The 17379-nt window shown below is 37.6% G+C and overlaps 1 protein-coding gene across 1 annotated transcript in view; it reads right to left on the bottom strand.

Annotated features, from left to right (window-relative positions):
* Nucleotides 1-17379, bottom strand: part of slc41a2.S (solute carrier family 41 member 2 S homeolog) — a 44338-nt gene that overhangs the window by 3995 nt on the left and 22964 nt on the right. Inside the window, exons 8-10 of the mRNA XM_018256055.2 lie at nt 16374-16453; nt 5037-5168; nt 3494-3642 (exon numbers count right to left, since the gene is read on the bottom strand). Coding sequence (XP_018111544.1) covers nt 3494-3642; nt 5037-5168; nt 16374-16453 — 361 coding nt within the window. The remainder of the gene's footprint in view (nt 1-3493; nt 3643-5036; nt 5169-16373; nt 16454-17379) is intronic.

Genomic DNA, 17379 nt, shown 5'->3' with positions numbered 1-17379 from the left:
GTTATAGATTCCAGCGACATTCACTGCCATAAGTAACCCAAGTATGCAGTTCAATGGCCCATAACCAGGAAAGGCGTTCAATAAATCAGTTGCAATATATAATTGCTTTCTCTTATATTGCTACACTCAGTAGAAGTGTATAATAATATAAAATGCCCCTCTGTGTATTAGTGCAGGGATATATGAGGTCACTTTATTCCATGAAGTGTGATGGTGTTTATGTGACATATTTCTGATATTATGGACCTGAGCTAAATTTGTTTCATCTCATTAAACACACATTTTTCATGCCAAATAAAGTTATTCAGTAGAATACATGGACTGTGAAATGTTCAACTCTGCCATTTATTTCCCATAACTTGCGAGCTAATTGAGGGAGAGATGTTCTCATTGAAGATAAAAACGCTGAAAATACCCACAAACCCAATCTAAAAAAGTGGCAAGAACCACTCAACCATTCCACCTCCTTAACCACATTGCTTCCTATACAATTTGGGAGGTGCATTTTTAAAAAAAACATGGTCGGGAGCATTGCCTTGTCTGTTAAATTATTTGGGTTTTTTGTATTTTATAAGAACTCACTCTATTGCTGTCCTGAGCTTTGCCTTATGTTTACACAGAAACTGCAATAAGCAATTCCAAAGAGAAAGCATTCACACACACGCTTACAGGGGTTGTTCACCTTCCAAACACTTTTTTTCAGTTACTTTCCATCTTTTACCTTTTTGCCAAAATTTTAGTTTGAAGTTTAATGTTCCTGTCTTAAGAGCAGGAGTCTCCATACTTTTTTTTCCACCTGTAAGCCACATTAAAATGTAAAGTGTTGGAGAGCAACACAAGCGTGGAATAAAGTTCCTGGTGATGCTAAATAATTGCTGTGATTGGCTATTGACAGATCCTATGTGGACTGGCAGCCTACAGGAGGCTTTGTTATACATGGTTTTTATAACTGAAACTTGCTTTCAAGCCTGGAATTAAAAAATAAGCACCTGGTTTGAGGCCACTGGGAGCAACATCCAAGGGGTCAGAGAGCAACATGTTACTCGCGAGCACTGGTTAGGGATAGGGATGGGCAAATTTTTTTGTCGAAAAAATGACGCTCATAGACTTGTATGGCGTCCCGCGTCAAAAATTTTTTTGCTGCGTGACAAAAATTTTTTGACACTCATAGACTACAATGGGCGTCTGCATCATTTCGCCAGTGGCGAATTTTTGGCAAAACAAAACGGGTCAAATTCGCCCATCCCTACTTAGGGATCACTGCTCTGAAGTTTCAGTCTGGCAACTCAGTGATCCAGGGGCATTCTGAACTGTTCCAATTTGAAACATTTAGTTAATATAATGCATTTCTCAATAATGCATTTCTAAATGTATCAATTTAGAACAGTTATAGAGTCGGTGACCCCTCCCAGGGCTGCTTTAGAAGGAGAAAAATAAAACTTTACACTTCAATATTAGAAAAGTAAATAGAAAGTAATTGGAAAAAGTCCTTATTTCTGGTGAACTATCTAAAATGAAAAAAGTGTTTGAAGGTGAGTAACCCCTTTAAATATATCTATGCTTTTAATTCATAAGACCAATCCCCTCTAACCTTTTTTGACTTTCCAAAAACTAACCATTATCCTATCAATCCCTGCCTGACCTCTCTAAGCAGTATTTAATGTTATTTCTGGAGAGTAGCCCATTCGAGCCTCCTCTTCTCGAACACTGTGAGGACACATCCATCAGTCCTTGGAAACCGCTGGCACCAGGTTAATGGGAAATCAGAGCAACATAAATGGATATCCTTTGGCAGTGGACTGCTGACCTAGCACCCCCTTTGCTAAGCAGTTCTGGGGAAAGTATAATAGAGGGCATCTGAGGAGAGTACAGCAGCCATGTAATCAATCTTGCTAGAAAGTTTTTCCCTTTTAAAGAGAAACCTTTAGAAAACTGTGCAAATCCAAATATATTAATTTAATGGTTTTAGTTCCCATTCATTTCAGTATAATGGCTTAGGTTCCATGTTGACTATGAACATGCTTGAAGGGGTCCTCTAACCAAAAAAAGTAAATCTATGCAACACTTCTTTATAATACAAGTGAAACTAGTTTAAATTGTTTTACAACTATTTGTAAATGAAGAATTACTACTGGAAGCTGTACCTGCCACTACTGAATCTGTATCTGTCTGGCTGTTTTTGTTCTCTGCACTCTAGGCTCCGACTCCTGAAGCTGATTGACAGTCCTGGAGGAGAACCGAATGTTAGGCACCCCCAAGTGAATGTATTTACTTACCTGAAACCCTGGGCTGGTGCTCCTATCAGGAGAAAACTGCAACGGCCTGGGGTTATTCCAGTGAGCGACACAGATCGTCTTCCTGCTTCTTGTTTCGTCTCACGGAGGCGCATGTGCATTAGAGCAAAAAGCTGAACTTTAATGTAAAAGTTTTCATTCTACTGCACATGCGTCTGCCCAGTGGAATTTAAAGAAAGAAAATACATAAGATACATTCTCTTGGGGGTGAATAACATCTGGTACCCCAAGTGGGATACGACTTTCCTTCTCCTTCAATGCACATTGAAAGAAATGGCTGCATAATAATCAAACACCTAAATGTACTTATTGGTAAATCAAGAAAAGAGAACAATTCTTGTAAGGGCCATACTTTTATAGCCAATTTCAACCAGTTGGCATGTATGGCACCACTGGCTGCATTTTCAACATATTATCCTACAATTCTAATTAATCAGTCAGATGCCAGAGAGAGAGAATAGCTGTAGCTCCTTATGAATTCTACTAAGTCCCATCAGTCAATGTTATTAGGCCATCTGGGTGGATGGTCAAATTGTACAATAGCCAAACATTTAGCTGGGGCGGACCACATACCACAAAATACAGGTTTCACAGCAGGCATTCTGCATTAAAACTTTTTTCATGGCATTTTGACCCCTGATTTTTGTAAAGAAAGTCTACGCTGGGAATGGTGGCCTCCATCACAAAACTACAACCCACTGACTGGAGCAAACATTCCCAAAAAGAGTTGCAGGCAAGAATTGCAATGTGCTATGGAACTTTGCTTCTTCTAATATAATAGCTAACAGTTCACTAGAAATCTGGCATATGATGCTTATGAGTCTGGTCTACATTTCAGAATTACAGCTTAATGAATGCATGTTTTATATGGAGATTTTTTAACCAAGTTAGAGAAGTAATGAATCGTGGAATCTAAAAGAGCCAGGTGTCTAGGAATCCACTGCACACATAAGCTAGCCATAGACGTGCAGATATTAGCCTTGTATCCGAACGATCGGACATTGGAATCTTCCGAACTGCCACTAACCATTCAGATTAAATAATGTAGTAGAAGAAAATAAAGATTTTAATTTTACCAATCAGCAGTCTTGTAGAATACTGTTTAAAGTAATTAAATGGCAGATAACCACAAACAAAACTGATTTCACTTCTGAAATGGTTAAGTTAGAGTAAATTGTAATGAATTTAAACGGTGTTACCTGTAGTAAAGCTGCTAATAAATAAACAGCTACAAAGATGGGTGTCAGTGATGTGTGACCGCTCTTCATTAAATAGATGGTATACAGGAAAATTAAATGGCCTGGGATCACTAGCGATAGTAGAACTTGAGCCGATTTATTGTTAACTCCTGCAAAAGCAAAACACATGTTACAGACCCATTTGTTGCTGAAAACACTTTGATGGTAATTTCATCACAGTGCAGAGTGGCAAAAATGTACAACAATATTGATATAATTGTATATATGGTATAACTATATATGGTAAGAAAGCTGGTGGTCTTTAGTACACTGACTGAGTGGATGCCCAAATCCGATTTATCTATACTTAAATAATCAAAATAATCTGGATGTTCATGGCCAACAATACAGACAGAGCAAACCAACTGGACAGTTTGTTCAAGTGGCTCAATGTACCATTCCAATAAAAACAAAACATTATCAAAAAAAAAATGCATGCTGTGACCTTCTGTGTTGAGCCGTGCGGTGATATCAAAACATTTTGTTCCATATCTTTTTTTTTTTTTTTAGTATGGCAAATGTAAAGACAAGGCTAATTTCAGCTAATTTGCTTTGAAAAATTGCAACCATAAATGTTCTGAGCTATCAAGAACTGATTACTATTATAAGTAATGGGAATCCCTGGGAAATAAAAGTTTATTACCGAACCAGCAAATATATATATTTTAGCTATAATGTTTGTGTATAGACAGCCATCTCAACTTATTGTGCCTGATCCTAAGCTTCCAAAAAAAGGCAACACTTTGCATTGGAACTGCTTTTAGGTAAGCTATTATTTATATTTCTCAATTAAGTTTATCAGAGCGTAAATCTGGTGACTGAGGGCACCTGGGAAACAATATGTCTAGCCCCATGTCAGATTTCAAAATTAGATATAAAAAACTGCTCTTTCAATTCTGAATTCAATGCAGAATTCTGAAGCAGCACTATTAACCGCCACATTTTGTAAAAAAACAAAACATGTTTTCCCCATGACAGAATTTTTTCCAATACACATATTATTACAAATTATTCATATTCTGATAGGCATGTTTATAAACAAGTTCCCCAGACTATATGAAATAGATTGCCCCTGCTGTGGAGCAAGTAATACTAAAGACATAATGGAAGACTGGGCAGGTCTATACTACTGCAAAAGAAAAAGTTACCATATTAAACAGATTTTTGTCTGATTGTGACACCCTAGTTATTTTCACCAACTTTTCCTCTGTCATTACAGTGAAGCATCATCACCATTTAAATCAATCCAGCCTGAAACTGAATCTATATGTGATTGCTATAGAAACACAGATCTTCAGAAGAAGCTGAAAGTGCAGCACAGAAAAAATCCATGGGATTTTATCATCTGTTTAGAACTTGTAAAAATGATTCCTGGAATTTTAACACCAAGACAAGGCGGCTCACAGACAATCCCAGATATCCCTATTTAAAAGTGATCTGTGGAAGTTCTTCGAAGAACGAGTCTATGAGGGGGATAAAAGAAAAAAAAGTAAGTATATTAAACCTGTTCCACAGAAGGTCCTGCAAGGGTGGTAACAACCTTTGGCATCTTCTGGCAGCTCCCCAGGGATGCTGTATAAATGCAAATATGTAGATATTCTGCTTGCCTGAATGGCCACCAAATTACCACCAATACCTGAAGAAGACAAAACAAAAATGAATAACTAAAAAGAATGTAAATAAAAACGGGCAACTATTATCTTTCTTTATGTTTTGACACACGTAGCTAAAATGGTTACGCTATCATCAGCGCAAATTTAATATTATATAATTACAATAGCAGAATGGTAGCGGATAGTTTACTAAACATGGATTACAGATCATGCTAGAAATAGAAAAATAATGTTGCTTGTTTGCTCTCATTCATACAGGTAACATGCCTCTGCTCTGCTAAACCTTTGGTTGCCATAATAACCATACTCTTTCCCGCAAGACATTTGGTGAAAGAGCCTTTTGAATGGGCACCCTTAAACTAAACGCTTAAGGGGTTGAAAGGAAAACTATACACCCGAACAATGTAGGCCTCTATGAAAATAAAGCATAAAACAGCTCCTATTTAAAACCCTGCTTTGTGTAAAATAACCATTTACATAATATACTTTTTTAGTAGTATGTGCCATTGGGTAATCCTAAATAGAAAATTGCCGTTTTAAAAAATAAGGGCTGCCCCCTGGGATTGTAGGATTCACGGTGCACACAAAAACCCATACATGTTAGGTCAAACGTCTTCCTGTTACAGTTAGGGCTGCAGTATTTCTGGTCAGGTGATCTCTGAGGCAGACCACAGACCATCAAGAAAATGGTGGTTCAAGGTTAAACATGTAAAAGGCCAATATTTACATACAAGAATCCAAATGGCCATAAACTGCTTATCACTCAAGTGCTCAAAACTGCACTTAGTTTGGCAGCACAAAAGCAACGTGAAATTGCTATGCTATTTCTTTAACACTCTTGCTTCAGAAAACAAAATGATAGCCATTCGTAAATGTTCTGTCTTGCTGTTATTGATGTAATTTTTCTGTGGTCTGCACAGTGTGCTCTGCTCATTGCCTAATTTATGTGAGCATACAATAGATTAGATCATGTTTGAAAGACGTGAATGATGCTCAAACAGACCACAGACTGAATTATTGTGAATGGATGGGTTCTCAATTATGAAGAGAAAAAATACAATAACTAAAAAGGCCCTTATGAAATTCATTGTGCGTAAGATATTTCTTTTTCATTTAGGCTTTGAAGCTATAGGAACATATTGTTCTATTTCTTTCTGGTCATTCTGAATTAGTTTTCAACTGTTTGGCTGCTCATTGCAGTTCATATCTTCTGCGCTTTAATACTTAAGGCCACTGGTTATTTTATGCAAGTGGGTTTGAAAGGACATCTTTCCTTTAATCCACAAGGCAAGACAGATTGCTATAGATGTACAGATGAATGCACGTGTCCTCTTTTTGATACTAAAAGCATTCGTTTTCTCAGTTGTTTTCAGGCTAAGCTTTTTATCCTTTATCACATAGCTCAGACGTTGTACTGGGACTAGACTGCGGGCAGCCTAAATTAATAGGTTAACAGCCGGTCAATGATGCCAGTAAAGCTTAGCTCTCCACATCTCCACATAATTTGAGTGTAAGTAAAGCAATGACAGAAAAACTCATATCTGTCAAAGCATAGCTTGTGGCACAAAAATAATTTTTGTATTTTCTGGCTCGTTTGTAAAGTACTTCTGTATTATAGTGTATGCATGCTGATTATTCTGGCATTTTTGTTAGGTAAAGTCTTTACCACTGGATGGGCTGCAGCTCTACCTGCATATTTAGCAACAACTGCAAATTATCATACAAGTATGTATGCTTTTCCGCATAAAATTTTGCATAAATAACCTCCAATTGTGACCTTAAATTAACAGTCTGTCTTCCCGCTACGTTTCTCCATACTGTCAAAAACAGTATGTGCTTTTTAATCTGCTCTTATGTCATAGGCAGGGGATATGCTATATTCTTTGAAAGTGTGCATACAGTATATGATTACATTGTAAGATTCAAGTTAGTTCAGACCACAGCCACAGCAATTCAATGCAGCTTGGTTGGCTTTTATTACAAACAAAAACAAGTGCAGCACTTTTGCATCAACATAGCATTAGCAGTTCTGCTTCAACATACAAGAGAATCCAACAGGTACCAAAAGGAGAGGAACCAAAAGAGAGTCTATGGTGTTGCACAATCCATAAAAAGAGTGTAATTTGTGTATATATTGGAATAAATTATGAACAAGAGAAGCAATGATGAGAGTGGTGAATTGACTGTGATGTCATTAAGTAATTGGTTAAATAAATTAATTTTTGTGAAAGTTCAAAATCAAGTGTCATAATTCAAATCAAATGCTAATCTAGTACATGATTGAAACCCACTAATAAATAGATTACCCAGTTAAAACGTAACATTTAATGGCTCCTTAAAAATACAGCCCAGGCTGGTGTAGCGGGGATCTCCCCTGCACGTTTATTTCGTCAAGTGATGTAACGTTTCGGGGGCGTACCCCTTCATCAGACATGCAGATTCACTCTCAAACAGTGTTTAAAAACCCATGGTGATTTACATAATTAATGCAATAATACAAAATATAAGTGAAAATTAAGCATTGTGAACAATAATACAACGTGGATAATTTTATACAAAAGCTGTTAAGACGTTATAAGCACTTTAAAAAACGCTTATTAAAAAGTTAAAACTTTTTATAGAAAAATGATTATATGAAAAAATGTGTGGCCAATTACGCAAGTATTAGTTCCAATTTCCAAGTGATAAAAGTCCTCTTCTATACAGGCCGATCCTTGCTGCAAAAATTCAGAAATTGTGCAAAAAATTGTGCAAAAACGCTGTTTATAATTAAATCAATAAATTTAAAGAAGAAGATTCATAAACCTAATGAATAGGGAAGAACACAAATACAAATTGTATGTACTGAACGAAAACATTATTACAGTAAAAATTATTCCACTATATAAGACTATCTTACCCTATCCGTAAGCTGTCCCTGGATAGTGGGTTGTTCAATGCATTATCTATAAAAAATCAGAAGTTAGTACATCAAACTAGAAACATTTGATGTAAAAATACAAAGAAACAATTTCTAAGAGCGTTAAAAGTTGGATACATTCCAAAAGCACTTATAAGTTGGATACATTTTAAGATACAGATAGCAGTTCATATTGTACTCCTCATTTAACCCACGTGGATATTTAGTTTGCAGTTGCCAAATCCAAAAACATTCCTTTTGTAATAATTTTCTTTTTATTTCTCTCTCATTTTTTCCATATATTTTATCCAAAATTTGCCATCTTAGCTGGGCTACCCCATGTCCATTTTCCTGGAAGTGGCGTGCCAATGTGGTTTCTTTTTTCTTTTCTTTCCCTGTTTTATCCTTGTATTCCTCTTTAGGGGGCTTATAGTTACGTATGACCGATTTGTGTTTGTTTAATCTAGTTTTCATATTTCTACTTGTCTGTCCTATGTACGCTAGCCCGCACGCTAGCAATTGTTCACAATGCTTAATTTTCACTTATATTTTGTATTATTGCGTTAATTATGTAAATCACCAAGGGTTTTTAAACACTGTTTGAGAGCGAATCTGCATGTCTGATGAAGGGGCACGCCCCCGAAACGTTACATCACTTGACGAAATAAACGTGCAGGGGAGATCCCCGCTACACCAGCCTGTGCTGTTTGGCTAATCTTTTTTACAGATATTGCTGGGAGAGGCGCCGACCCCTCCAGCCAACCCAGGCAACTATTACCAGGAGAGACCCATGGGAAATTAGGTATAAATTTTGCTCCTTAAAAATACACACATGTAGAGGGAAATAACGTCACTTAAAAACAATTAAAATGAATGAGATGGAAATTGATCTAGTATAAAAGTAGTAGGGGATTGCAGAGTAATTAAAAATTCATTATGCTGGTCCCAACTAGATCAAACATCAACCCAGATGCCCTCAAATTATTAAATAATGGGTGATGGGGGTGCTGGGGGAGTTGATGCTGTAAAGTAATTGTGGTTGTCAGGAACGACGTGCAGACCAACGATTGAAAATCAATCTTAAATGTACAACTCTGCAGACACAGTATTCAGTATGGTGTGTAAATGAAATGAACTATCACTTTGTCCTCTCAGAGGCACCTAATGATTTTGATTGGCCTATTCCCTGAACACTTGTTAACTCTATACCTTGTACTGAAAAAGGACTAGGTGCAATTACAGAGTCCGCATGAGTGCAAAACAGTTACAGGTCAATACGTTGTATGCCAACAACTCTTAGAAAAGTTGAAAAGTATTTCCCACCATTACGCCTCCCATGAGATACTGTCTCCCCATTGAGTTTTTCACCCGTGAGCAATATTCAGATGTAAAAAGAGTTGGGGAGCAACACAAGCATGAACAATGTTCCTGGGTGGTTCATAATAAGGGCTGTGATGGGCTACCAAAACTTGCCTCCAAGCCTGGAATTCAAAAATAAGCCCTGCTTTGAGGCCACTGGGAGCAACATCCAAGGGGTTGGGGAGCAACATGTTACTCATAAGCTACTGGTTGGGGATCACTGCTATAGAGTATGGCACCAATGTCTAACAATAACAAACACTTATTTGATAATAAGTTTGCTATGATATAATATATAAAAAATAATTTCCAAAGTGCACTAACTGCAAGAGTGCTGTCTGTAATGAATCTAAGGTTGTTTAAATCTATATTCTGCATTTGGGCTTTCACAGGTAACAGGCCAGTAGCAGGCAAACAACCCTCTCATTGTTGAGGGCTTTGCAGTTTTCACTGCTATTTACCGGTAACACATGCAAATGTGGTTTTTAACCAGCTACTTAAAACAAAGTACAGTGAGCACCATTTATTTTTAAATTTGGGCAAACAGAAAACTGCAGACATATAACCTAATAAAACTCAGAATGAAATACTTATGTTTATTTTCCTGCATATATTTTCCAAAGGCAGAGAAAGTTAAATCCTATAGCTCGGAATATTTATGCTGAATATCCGGTACACAAAGAGTTTATGGTCAGCGAAGAAATGAGCAGTTCAAAGAGGAGTTATGATAAAGAAATGTATATTATCATGTTTCAGCCAAGCCTTCTACACATCATCTCCAGACGGATCACAGATAACAATGAGCAGAGTACAGACCACTGGCTGTCACATGGTTCTGGTCTAGGCTTCTTAGGTCAGTTATTTGTGATCATGGGAAAATCTCCCTGTGCCTCTGGCAGACATGGCACTGACAAGATATGTCAGCCTGCTAAACCCTAAAAATGAATATGGCTGAAAATGCCATATTTTATATACTGAACTTATTGCACCAGCCTAAAGTTTCAGCTTGTCAATAGCAGCAATGATCCAGGACTTCAAACTTGTCACAGGGGGTCACCATCTTGGAAAGTGTCTGTGACACTCACATGCTCTGTGGGCTCTGAGCAGCTGTTGAGAAGCTAAGCTTAGGGGTCGTTGAAAATTATCAAGCAGAAAATGAGGTGTCTGTAATATACCAAACCAAAATAGAAAAAGAATGACCCTTGTAGTTGCACCACCCCGCAATATATGCCAGGAGTTCCCACTAAATGAGCAAAATTGAAACTTAACTTTTATAAATGTATAGTTAAAATTGTGCCCAGAAATTAACACATATATATATATATATATATATATATATATATATATATATATATATATATATATATATATATATATATATATATATATATATACACACACACACACACACACACACACACACGTGTAATATAAGCGGATACTACAGGGCTGATTATAAAATTCTAATGCTAATTGCACTGGTTTCTGTGCTGCCATGTAGTAATTATCTGTATTAATTACTAATCAGCCTTATATTGTGACATTCCTATTCTATGTGTACTGTATATTGTGAGTGGGTCCCTCAGCTCAGGAAGTGACAACAGCACAGAGCATGTGCAGTGAATCAGCAGAAAAGAAGATGAGGAGCTACTGGGGCATCTTTGGAGACACAAATCTTTACTGCTAAAGGGCTGTGGTTGCTTTGGGCTGGTACAGAAGCCCAAAACATAATGTACAACATTTCTGCCCTACAACTTTAGTTCTCTCTTAATGGTTTTTTTTTTGGCCCGTAACAAAAAACAGGAGAACAACAGAACAGATACACACAGATGCAGACAGCCATCTTAACTGCTGACACGGTCAGGCTGACCTTGCCGGAATCCCAAGACTTTATGTGAATCAGGTTAATAAATGGGTTGAAGCAGCGGCAGTGAGCTTAGAAACACCAGTCCAAGTAGCTAAGCATTAGCAAAGTAATCTTCATTTGCATGTAATTGGCAGAATGTGTGGAAGTGCTGCAAGGCACATAGTTATAGCATACAGCAGATGTGTCTGGGGCAAGGAATGTGCTCATTTATGATCTGCTGTGTTCCAATTCCATGCAGGTCACAATATGCAACCAGGAGACAGCAATGCAATATATGACTCTCATTTGAGTCATGAAATTACTCTCAGGTATGACTAATGTGTTTTTCAGCTCTCCCACTGCTTGGTTACAAGTTTTTATTATGATACAGGTTCTGCTTTTAGTTCTGCTTTTGGTTGAGTTGTGTGCTACATTGCACATCTCTTTATATCGGTCTGCCTCCAGACAAAGCAACGGCATCCAATGACACAAAAGGCTATGTTCTAGAAACATTCTCCTTTAGATAAGTGAATTCCCTGTGTGCCCTAGCATATCAAAAAAATTAAGAAAACAGAATTATTAGAAATACAGTATTGGTCTTGGTTCCTGCTCAGTCTTGAAATATGCATTAGCCTGCATGCTCGTTTCACTGCACATACCCTACTGCTCAGAGTTGCTATGCGGTTACAGTTGTTGCTGGCAAAATAAACATGATTTTAACACATACTTCTGGGAATGCTGCCTATTACAGCTTGAAGTGTTTGGGAGGATTTTTGACTACTTTATACAGCAAGTATGAATTAAATGAAAAAAGGCAAGAAGTGCCCTCTATTGGAATAATTATCAATTGTGTAGTAAAAGTTCCAGCTGTGTTACCTCCGATACACGTTTCTACAAAGAAATCACTGTAGCTGCCTTCTCTTGCCGGGTTAAGGATACACAAAAAGCGATTGTATTATACTCTGCTGCCACCTCCTGGCCACGTCTGGTATACGTGTTTTTTTCTGCAACACCAGGAAAGCATATGTTTGTGTTGATATAAAGTCTTGATCAGAGACATTCTGCTGCAGTCTTTGCAGGTTAAGCTGGCCATAGACGCAAAGATCCGATCATACAAATCAACGTACGATCGGGCTTCCCCATCTCCCGACCCGCCACTAACCATTCAGATCAAAGTCTTACCATTCCGATCAAATTAACTAGTAAAAAAACAGATCAGCCAATGTACTACCTCTGACAGCAATCGTACGATAGTTATGTCCGACAAAGCTAGTCTCCCACTGAAAATCGTACAATCGGCAATACACGCAGAGATATTATCGGCAGGCGACAGAAATTTTCTAACCTGTCTGATTGACCAAATGACCGATCTCCGCCGGACGAAAAATGTCGGGACTCTCCACACACAGTCCGGAAATTGTACGAATCCACGATCGTTGCATCTATGGCCAGCTTTATGGACTGTCATTCAACTGAAGCAATAAGTGCCCATCAGGATATGGACTACACACATTCTTTTTTTTGCCAGATCACACACTGACACCTAATAAGGAAATTATCCGGTTTTGGGACATAGAACACTTTGCTTGAATGATTTCAACATATGTTTATTATAAGAGAAGGCAATATCCTGAGTAATGATACCTTAAAAGGGGTTGTCCACCTTTGAGATAACTTTTAATATTATGTAGAGAGTGATATTCTGAGACAATTTGTAATTGCTTTTCATTTTTAATAATTAAGGTTTTTCAGTTATTTAGCAGCTCTTAAATTAGCATTTTAAGCAATCTGGTAGATAGGGTCCAAATTACCCTAGCAACCATGCGAGAGGAGAGGGACAGAATAGAAAGATGAGTAATAAAAAGTAACAATATCAATACATTTGTAGCCTTACAGAGCATTTGCTTTATAAAAGGGGTCAGCAACACCCATTTGAAAGCTGCAAAGATTCAGAAGAAAAAGGCAAATAAAAAGGCAAAAGGCAAATAACTATAAATCTATAAAAAAAAACAAGTGAAAAGTTGCTTAGAATTGGCCGTTCTATAACATAATAAAGGTTAACTTAAAGGTGAACCCTCCCTTAAATATTGTACACGGCATTGTAACCACCACGTCAAGATAAAATTAGACGAATTATCAATGTCCCTGCTAATGTCCCATTAAGTCGGTTAGCAAACTTTTCATTGTGGAGTTACGAAAACAGCTAGTGCTAAACAGGAGTTTTACCTACTGTTTGATCCATACTGCTTTTTATGAGCAGGTAAAAAGTTATAGATCTGCCAACCCTTCAAATGCAATGGGCTACTGGAGGGTCTAAACATAAGCACATCATTCCAGCTCTAGGACTTGGCTGAATCAAACAGAAAGAGGATATAACATTTCTTGTGAAAAGCAGTTTATTTTTAAGATTTGACCACAGTGACTTATTACTTATCTTCTTTTTTATTGCCACATTGACTGGAACAGCAGATTTACACTTTGAGATGCCTGGAGATAACTTAGGGGACAACTAAACGGAACAGTAACATCAATAAATTAAAGTGTTTTAAAGTAATAAAAATATAATGTAGTGTTGTTGCCCTGCACTGGTAAAACTGGGGAGTTTGCTTCACAAACACAACTATTGTATATGTATATGTATATATATATATATATATATATATATATATATATATATATATATATATATATATATATATATATATATATATATATATATATATATATTTATATATATATATATCTTAGTGTTCCTTTAAATTCAGTGCTTGCAGGAATAAAGGAAACATGTCCTGGCTGCCTGCAAAAGTAAAGCACAAGGCTCCTTTGCACCCTGTAAGTGAAATTTCAATGTTGAGCGCACTCTCACGGATCAGCAAAAATCTAATTATATGAATAAGTGTAAAGACACACAAAACGTGTTAAGTGCGCAACAACTATAAAATTTCACTAACTATTGTGTCTCCCTAAGCTGCGGGTTCGTGGCGCTGAACCCGGGCCAGGGACTTTAAGCGGTGAGTGACCTGTATATAAAGAATGCCTGTGATGGTAGACTGATTAAGGGAAAGGTTCAGGCATTTGCACCCGGGCCCACCCAGTTAAAGGGTGAGCAGTGGTGTTAATTAAACCTATTAAATTAACTTCACAGAAGAGGGAATTGAGTTTGAGCGCATCCAATTTATTATTATAAATAATTAGGCACTCGCTAATAGTGATGGCGAATCTGACCTGTTTCGCTTCAACAAAAATTTGTGAAATGGCGAAAATTTGACACAATGCATTGAAGTCTATGGGCATAAATTTTTGGGCTTTTTTTTGTCACGTGCTGCGACAAGTCAATTTTTTTTAGTTGCGCAACAAAACTCAGTGAAGAAATGTGCTCATCACTACTCGCTAACAATTTTTTGCTTTCATGCAGGTGGTTGCTTATTACAGGGCAGGGTGCAAAATGGGATGGGAAAAAATGGCATCTTGTCCCTTTGCACCCTGCCCTTGTTCATAAAGTACTGCTTATGTATGCCGTCTTCTGCATGGTCTCAATGCCAGCAAAGTAAAGCTTCAGTTTCTTGCCAACGTGTTATACGTCTGTTCTTCAGTCCTGCAGAGCCAGGATTGTTCTCTAAACAGGGAAACATCTATGCCAAAATAGTTTCAAGGCAAATAACCATAGGAAGTGATGAAGGGTGTATAGAACAAAAAAGGCAATGGCAGTTACACAAAAGCATTACCTGCAAACATCTTTAAAGGGGCCTTCGCCTTAAAACTTTAGCTGCAAAGGATAGACTTGTAAAATGCTACTCAACTGGTTTTTAAATAACTAGCATTTTTATTTTCTTTTTCCTGCCTGTAACTGATAATGGCATCTGCCGGTTCAAATGAACCTGTAACAGGTTCACCAATATCGCTATTTTTATTGCATAGCTTTCTTTTAGGAGTCTGACTTTCCAATTGCTGACTGGTTGCTAGGGTAAGTAAGCTGTAAGCAGCTGCAATTCTAAGCCTAGGAGATGCACAACAGAACAGTGGCGTAACTACCGGGGGAGCAGGGGGTGCAATTGGGAAAGAGCCCGCATCCCCTCAGGGCCCCCTGGCAGCTCACACGCCATGCGGCCATAAATACAACCGTTTCCGGCCGTACGGAGGGGGCGGGGCCCGGCTGCACGTCCCGCGCCAGGGCCCGCCCCCCTCTAGTTACGTCTCTGCAACAGAACGTATAACTGCTGCTAAAACTAAATAAATAAATACGTAGGCACATTTGCAAAATGTTCTGGAATACTGCGGTCTACAACATAACAGTTAATTTAAGGTGTAGCTTAAAAAAAGAAAAAAAAAAAAACACGTACAAAGATTGTAAAAACTATATTTGTATAGGTATATTTTAATGTATAGTAGCCTTTTAAGGTATACATTTTATTTAGATGCATATTAGTAGGACATACAAATTAGGGATGCACCGAATCCACTATTTTGGATTCGGCCGAACCCCCAAATCCTTAGTTAAAGATTCGGGCGAATAATGAACCGAATCCGAACCCTAATTTGCATGTGCAAATTAAGGGTGGGAAGGGGAAACCATTTTTTACTTCCTTGTTTTGTGACAAAAAGTCATATGATTTCCCTCCCCATCCCTAATTTGCATATGCAAATTAGGATTAGGTTCCGCCGGGCAGAAGGATTCGGCCGAATCTGAATCCTGCTGAATAAGGCCGAATACCGAACCTAATCTTGGATTCGGTGCATCCCTAATACAAATCACAACTGGATTGAAATCTCTCTTTCAGTTACCTAAGGACCATACAGAAATATAGAGTAACTTTACAATCATATGCTGATCTCAAAGTAACTTGAAAGAAAGGATGCACCACCCAGTATCATATACATCATTTCCATTCTCTGGGATATGAGTCTACAAATTGAGTAATCAAGAGTGCTCTGGAGCGGATTAAATGTTAATAGACGTATTAAAGCAAAAAATATATCTGTATGAAGGTAGGCTTGACATAAATTATAGAGGCTTCTGCATATTTTTATATTACCCATTCACTATTTTGACCATTACACAATATGCATGTGATCACAGTGGCAAAAAGCTTTACAAAAGTATTGTTCATATTGCATTCTTACCATTTATTACTGGTGTATAGACAACAATCCCAACAAGATTTGGATCAGATACAGTAGTGTCTAGTATAAGGCCACCAATGCTGGAAAAAACAAGAGGCGTTTAATTGAGTAGTGTGCCCCAGGTAGCTAATGATTTATTTAAAGACTTAATTTACAATTCTACAAGTTCAAATGAATTAGAGTTCTTTAGGGATTTTCACAGCTTTGTTGCATTCAATGCACCAAGGTCTAAACTTCCTTTGTAGTCCGTCTCATACAAACTCTCTCTGCTTTGGGCTTTAAGCTTAAATAACTTGGGACGGAAAAGAATACGTTTAAAGAGGTGTCTTGCAGTAACCATTATAATATTTTTAATCAAAGCTGGTAATGCGGCTAGTGTATATAGTGTATTTTATAAAAGAAAAACTATTTAATAGCAAGAGTACAGTGAAAGCAAAGCAATCAGGTTGTTTTAGTGACCCATAGCTCATATGATTGTTAGGCCGAAAAAGGCAAAAAGTGTAAGAGACACTGTGCAGTGTTTACTGTATCCAGATAAGAACTAGAAGACCCAACTATATGAACCATGGTGTGTGTGTGTCTGAGCCCTGCAGTGTGATTTGTGTCTTTTCATAGTTTCAGGGAATACATTCCTTCCCTGAGAGCAACCAACCCTAAACAAAGACAAATGCCTGCTTACCATTGGATATGCACAACATATTTTTTTTGGGGCTTAGATTCTTTATGCAGTAAAAAAAAAAAAAAACAAGAGTGCGGCTTTCCTGCAGTCTGGAACTGATCACAGCACCTGCCTGTAGTTTTCCAAGTTAGAAGTTGGAAAGCAGCACAAATTATTGTGGTATAGGTTTTTGTTAATGCAAGTAAATTGGAGGTAGGGTGATTTTTGAGAATGATGACAATGATAGCCTCTTTAAAAACAGTACACACCTAGAGACAAAGGGGCATATTTATCAAAGAGTGAAGTTAAAGATCGCCACAGAAAGTGAAATTCCACCACTCTCCATTC

Source organism: Xenopus laevis, chromosome 3S (assembly GCF_017654675.1).
Source record: "Xenopus laevis strain J_2021 chromosome 3S, Xenopus_laevis_v10.1, whole genome shotgun sequence".
In the NCBI taxonomy this organism is placed as follows: Eukaryota; Metazoa; Chordata; class Amphibia; order Anura; family Pipidae; genus Xenopus; species Xenopus laevis.
This window is presented reverse-complemented; position numbering and strand designations above follow the sequence as displayed.